Here is a 7,180-nt window from a genome sequence, read left to right as displayed (position 1 = left end):
AGGGGGGGGGTTTGGGGGGGGGCTCTGCATGCCATCTTGCCTCAGTGCTGTGAATTCCTCAGTTGGTTTTTCTATTACACAAGCCTTGCAGCAACATATTTGCTTTTATGGCAAGATTTTGTGCATTTTATTGCCAGGGAAATCAATAAGAAAGGAACTGGGAGAAGGACTCCTGCTGGAGCAATGTAACGAGATACTAAATCCCCTGTTCAGATGGATTAATGGAGATGGAAAGAGGCACCACTGCAGTCAAATATGGCCCTGTGTCTAAATACCGAATGCAATGTGAACCAAGTTCAAAGAATCAGTGTTGAGTGGTTGTGGCAAACTTTGTGGGACAAGCTCTGAGTGTCACGGGCACATGGCAAGAACAGCTGTGACTCTGGAGGTCTAATGTAAATGGTCTATGGTTTTATATTTGTATAGCGCCTTTCTATGCTTTACAGCGCACTCAAAGCGCTTTCACACTATTTGGCCATTCACCCATTTGCACTCCCAAACACACACACACACATTCACACACCGGTGACATCACCGGGAGCAACTGGGGGTACAGTGTCTTGCTCAAGGACACCTCAACATGTTGACTGGACAAGCCGGGAATCGAACCGCTATTCCTCCGGTTAGGAAACGACCCGCTCTACCTCCTGAGCCACAGACGCTCACCATAATGTCTACCATAATGTCTTTTCAAACAGGTGTTCTTCCAGACAAAAAAAAGGAAACACTGAAGTGAACACAGCTAAACTAAACTAGGGTGCATCTGCTCTGTCACCACTAGTTATTCTTCTTTTAGTATTTTCCTGATTTATGGGCCATTCTGGAGCGCCACAAACCTCTGTAAGCGGCCTGTAACCCGAGTATGGCAGGAGGGGCCGATCAAAAGCCTGATACCAGTACATCTTTTGGAGAACGACTGCTGCTCTGAGGTTTTTGCAAAAACACTGAGTGGCATGACTGACCACGCAGGAAAAAAAGAGGGAAATTTGCAAGCATATATGCACATGCTGGTGGTTACTAGATGCTTCCTTGCATGCACCAAGATCAAAACACACACTGCCATACTCAGAGACCATCATCCAGCTTTGAATTGTTGCAGGATATTGGACATGACAAGGCAACAGGAGGCAGGAATAACCCTCAGACAGAAAGGGCAGTACACAATCTCAGCATCATCATTGTTATGAAGGCCTTCGCACATAACCACCAGTTCTACCACACACAGCATCTCTCTCTGAGGCTTTCTCTCTCATTATCTGTCACACAATGTTTCTTGTCCATTTTCTCTCTCACACACACACACATATACACACTTCAACACACAGATGAGATGTACAGTTGTGCAGATCATGGCTCATTTAGATCTGGGCCGATGCAGTGCGAAGCTGAGTGATGGGAATGTCAGGATTTGCATTTAAATTGGCGCCATTGTGTGTACAGGGAGGGGTGTATTCATAGGACGTGAAAGGGCTCTCTGCCGCCAGACGCGATGCTCCGGGCATGATTACTCTCCTCATGTTAATCAAGCTGCTAAATGCCTGGGCTATTTCTGTGTGTCTGTGCGCTCATTTATGGGTGTGCGCAAGTGCTTGTTTTGATCCAAAACACAGAGAATAGAGGAGAAGATCAACAGATACAGTAGACATGAGATACAGTATATGCATGTCCACAAATTTCAATGCTCATTTATTCATCTGGATTTTCCAAATTCTTGCTGTTCTCCTTTTCCTTCATCTTCTGTCAGTTTCTTTCATCCTCCTTCAGTTGTGGATGGGCCTGTCTCTCTTCTTTGGCAGGAACCATAAAAGGAGATAAACTGAAAAAGATTTGAGATTCAGAAGATCTTAGCATCTCATATGTACACATCTCCACATTTATGAGCTTTTCACGGACTGCCCCAGCAGGGCTGATTGCTCATTTTGAATTATGGGCAATAATTGTTTTATGATACACAGGAGTCCTTGTGGGACAGAGGCTGAAGAAGATGAAAAAGCTGTTTTGATGGCATGATCCACTAAAATCAAAGACAATGAGGCACGCTCATACATCCAAGGTACCTCAGCAAAGAATTATACATCATCATTCCCATCTACATGCAAACATATGACTCCACAACGGGGACAAAATGAGTGCCAGAGCGAGAAGCTGATTTAGTACTAAACATCTCCATTTTTGTCAGCACATAATGCAATGCAATGATAATCTGTAATTAAACCGCTTTAATTCTCAGATTCATTACAGCACTTTGGAGTTTCTGCTCCATATTGGAAGAATTCTAATCTCAGTATGAGTGCATAGGAGAGCCTGGGCACTCTGGGAGGAATGACTGTCACCATTCCTGAAAAAAAAAAAAACACTGATGTTTTGATGTTTTGATGTTAGCTGATGTGAGTGCAGGAGAGACGAAGGAAAGGTGAGAAAAGGAAACATTTGGTATATATTTTCTCCGGCAGTTAGCCAGACAGCAGTCAGTCAAGAGTGTGTCTGTATTTGGCCATTCACTTGAGTGGCCGTTAGTCTGTGGCACATGTAAGGCAGGCAACAGACTGCCTGTCACAGCAAGCGCCTCTCACTAGACGGCTGGGGGAGTGACTCATTCTCAGATGATGAGAATTTTGACTGAGTGTGTGTGAGACATACAGTGTGTATAAGTGTCAGAGCAAACTCAATTGTGTGTAAACACAGAAAGTCTGATTAGGCATATGCTCTTTACAGGGGTTTAGCTGCAAATGCATGAATGTGTGCCTACATAAGTTTAATTAAGAGGGCGTCAAAAGGCTAACCTACCTGGATTCAGAGCCACATTTGAACTTGATAAAGAAAAACACAAACAGGCTAAGAAACACACTTTTTCCTGCTTCTCAACCTTATTAGCTTTGTTCCTTTAGATCTGGCTTTGGGCCCTTTGATTGGCACAGAGCTCGAACATATCCATCTGCTACAGATCTCTGCTCAAAAATAATGTAAGTCTTTAAGCACACATCCCATCAACTCAACTTGAAACCCCTGCTGACATTTTTTTCCGGGCACACCCATCAGGGTGGTAACAAAATGCCTAGAAGCTATTAAGAGACCACAGCGCATTTTGTTAGGCTCATTGTTGAGAGGCTAACAGGCGTTTTCTTGCCCACTAAGGCCAGATGTTATACTTCTCTCTACAAATGTTCAAAAAAGGAAGGGCTTTGAGAGATAACTGATAAAAACCTTCTGTCTTCTCCCACTATCCTTCCATCTATTCTACCCTCCCATCCCTCCCTCATTCCAGCCTCTTTATCTCTGACACAAACACATGTCCACTGTTCATTCGCAAGAAAATGGCAATCAAAGACTTGTTTCTTCCTCGTTTCCTTTCTCAAGCAAGTTGCTCAAGGACAAGAGACATATATTTGCTTGCACACTGTGTAATACAGTCTTTTTTATGGTGAGACTAAGACAAGTATTCTTTATTCTCTCTCATCTTAACAAGCTTTATGACCTTGCATACCTCCACAGAACCAGTAGGCCAAATCCTTCAGACAGCACACAATCTGTCAGGTTTTTAAGAATTAACACCAGGAATTGATGTATAAAGACAACAACAGTTATGCAGTTATATCTGTGCAATACCTTTGCTTTGAGGTACACTAGGAGTCCAGGTATCAAACCTCAACTCGCTCAAGTTTTTGCATTATCCTCACCTGACCCTGGGCCCATCACGGAGAGGTTCCCGGTGGGTGCGACCTCGGTTGGCCCCTTGCAAGGTGCGTCGGTTGGCAGTGGAGTAGTCAGGCTCCAGCTCATATGGCTCCTCCTCTTCAGGGCCCATGCTTCGGCGGTCATCTTCAAGGCCATATGGCTCAGGCTGGAAGCGCTCTGGCTGTGCGACGCTCCATAGTCGTCCTTCCGAATAGGCAGTGTGTAACTGTTCTCCGGCCGGTAGCTGTTGGGAATGTAGGGATAGCGAGGCGGCCGGAAGTTGACGCCACGCGACAGGCTACCATAGTTGTCTGTCAAATCAACATAGCCGTCGTGCAGACCATAGTGGCGAATGTACTGGCTCTCAGGTGTCTCGCCATATGAATCTTTGTAGGAGTTGTTGTAGGAGCGTGTCAGGGTGGAGGTTGCTTGAGGAGTGATAAAGCGGTCCCCTCCATTCTTCATAAAGCGTCGGTCAATGGAATCAGTGTAGCTGCCCAGTGGCGACGAGCCCTCAGGCAGGGGTAAGCCATCGGGGCCAAGGGGCACTTGACGCACTGTGCGCGTGGTCACTGTCTTCACCATCTTAGTCACCTGTAGAGGGACACAGATAGAGCTGTCATGGCGTGACATAACAAATCTATGTTATGATCCAACTTACACGTGGGCACGTCATCCTCAGGCTGCACACACACAGAAAACCATGCTGCCCACTTAGCAAATATATTTGCTCCTCTGTCTGGTTAGGGCAGTGTCCTTACACAATCTAAAGCAGAGGAAAACTCACTCATTTGTGTTAATCAGTTTTAGGAGTGGGTGTTACTCCATTTTCGACCCTGGAGAGAACTGTGATGCAGTGCACCATGCCATAAAAGTGTTTTTGAAGACTTGAAGCATATACAGGTAAAGTATCCTTGATGCTGATGTTTTCTGTTCATCAACCCAAAATGTAAATATTACTCACCTAAACAGATACCGGCTGTACTCAGGTAGAAACCTCCAATGAATTTGGGCTGGTAGGCCAAACTGTCCCATTCAAGTCAAAGGGAGACAGGTAGTTTTGTCTGGTAGTGTAAATTCAGTACATGTGCTATAATAATTGGTTATAAAACAGACACTGTCTGCCAAATTTAAACTCAAAATGTTACATATGCATAGTAGCTGTCTCGGTTGGCTGAGTCTCCTGGACTGAGCTGTGACAGAGCCATTTTAAGGTGCTGCAGCTCCAGTGGACCTTAAATCCTTTATGTTCCCCGGGGATGGTCGCAGGGCAGCATCACAGTCTGTTGCTAGAGGACTATGACATGCACATATCTATCGCTCATGCTCACTTCATCCTATAGCTAAATAACTTCTCTTCCTCCACTGATGGTGAGGCTGCCTAACTGGAGAACAGTACACAACAACCCGCTCCCTCCCTGGGCTCTCCACCCATACAGAAATCAATTTCCTGCCCAGTGGATTCTGCTGTGGCCGATAATTGGCTATTTTGTTCGCGGCTATAAATTCATCTTCAAAATTAATGAGGATGAAAATTAATCGTCTTCTGCAGGGGTGCAAGTCTGAAGCAATTCATGTTGTGCCTGACAAGGTGTTGCAGAGAGGTTCATTCCCACTTGAAAATTGAGACTGAATTTCTTGGGGAAAGCTCATTTCTACATCTGATGGGTTTAGCCGTTGTAATTGTAATATGCTTCTTTTATTTTCCCATCAATGCAATAATTTTGATTTTAATCAGGAGCAAGCAATTGTATGTAAGATTATCAAAATACCAAAACACAGTGTTATCTCTCAGCACAGTGGAGGGTGCCAGGAGCAAAAGCACAAACCACACATCTGTCGTTCAGCGTGGCATCTTCATTAACTTGGTCGAAAACAAACAGAAATCTTCACTGGCCCTGACTATGAGCTACATAACAAAACCTATTTCATAAATGCTAAAGTACATTTCCATGTTCAGTCATTACTGAGTAATTTACATTTGTTTTTGATGCCATTCTGCCTTGGTTTTGCACAGTTAAAAATAAAGTGCTCATTTGTTTGATTCATAATAGCTGAAGCATGTGTATGCCCTTGGAATAACAAGCGCACTTCCATCATCTTGATTCACAACCACAGGCCATTGCAGAACCCAGACAAGGCTGTTCGTATCATGCGCTCTAATGCTACATCTGGGCCTCTAGGGGACTACAGGGCCCAGAACTGGATGACATACACTACATGAGAAGATTCAACTCGCATAATAAATGTCAATTATTAACATCCATTTTCACTTTTTTTTTATGATTTATTGATTTTCCTGAAAGACAACTTCACAAGGGAGCCACAACCTCCCAGAAGAAGAACAATGCCAAATGCTTTTATACATACTGGGTAATTTTATCACCTTTTATTTATCATTCTATTTTATTCTACTCTGGATGTTAGAGCTGAGAGGAGGGTACAGTGAATACTACAGCTTCCCAGCTTCAACACGCCCAGTTGCCTTGTACTAACACAGCTTTTTTAGGCAGTTTGCAAGGGCTGCAAAGAGAGCCATCACACAGGTTTCAAACACTCTGTTATGTATGCTCAAGTTCACAAGGCGTAAAACCGTCACCCAAGGGGAAAAGATGGGAGGTGAGGGACCAGCCTTTCAAAGGAACCCTCTGAAATATGTTGAAGTGGGGTAAACAGAGCTAAAAGAGAATTCCTAAAATGGCTGAGAGTGTTTTTGACTAAGTGCACATGTATGTGTGCGTGCGTGCATGGAAAGTCACAGCTATACTGAAATATGTCTAAAATATCCACAGGCAGTTGGGCACAAACTTTATCTGTGTACCAGACTGTTCAAAATGAAGGGAAAGGCAGTCGGCATCAAACTGTCTACTTTACAGCACTGTAAGAGGTTTCACAGCCTATACAGCATTCACTTTATAGAGAGCTTAAACGGACATGGGGGCCAGCGGTTAGTGGGAGAGGATGAAGTGGTAATTCAGGTTTTTAAGCAGCCAGTGACTGACAACCCTGTGATTCATCTCAAGAGAGAAAATGACAGAAGTAGAACTTGTTAGTGTCTCCGCAATGCTAGTGAAGTCGAAGTGGATAATGTGGGCCTCTTTAAAACATCATGTTAGAGGAACAAGGAGGGAGACAGATAGAGGGGAGAACACAGCCAGAAACACACAGGAATTGGCATCCTGGCTCTGTCCCAGACGGGGTCGAGGTGGAGACCGGGGTGGGGGTTCAGGCCTGGACCCTACTAACAAGCTGTCAGTATCCATCCCTGGGTGGTAGGTGTGGCAAGTGATGGTTTTGACCACTTTGGTCACTTGAAGTTAGAGTGATGGGCAGGTGGAGCGCTCAGTAAACTGCAAAAGATTTCATTATGCCTGAATGTACTGTACATCCATCCTGTCATTTAGTCTATGTAATGAGTCACAGTAATAACACAGCCTTGCCCATATTGAAGCTACATGCACTTTGAAAGAGGTGGGTGTTCTTACAGCACTCCAGTAGCTATTTT

The 7,180-nt window shown here is 44.4% G+C and overlaps 1 protein-coding gene across 1 annotated transcript in view; it reads right to left on the bottom strand.

Annotated features, from left to right (window-relative positions):
* arvcfb (ARVCF delta catenin family member b) overlaps positions 1-7,180 on the bottom strand; it is a 206,485-nt gene that overhangs the window by 66,877 nt on the left and 132,428 nt on the right. The window contains 2 exon segments of the mRNA XM_020590476.1: positions 3,678-3,864; positions 3,867-4,269. Of these exon segments, the coding sequence (XP_020446132.1) occupies positions 3,678-3,864; positions 3,867-4,269 (590 nt within the window).

The sequence above is a fragment of the Monopterus albus genome, unplaced genomic scaffold, assembly GCF_001952655.1.
Source record: "Monopterus albus unplaced genomic scaffold, M_albus_1.0 scaffold12.1, whole genome shotgun sequence".
Classification (NCBI taxonomy): domain Eukaryota; kingdom Metazoa; phylum Chordata; class Actinopteri; order Synbranchiformes; family Synbranchidae; genus Monopterus; species Monopterus albus.
Note: the sequence above shows the minus strand (reverse complement) of the source record. Positions and strands in the feature narration are given on the sequence as shown.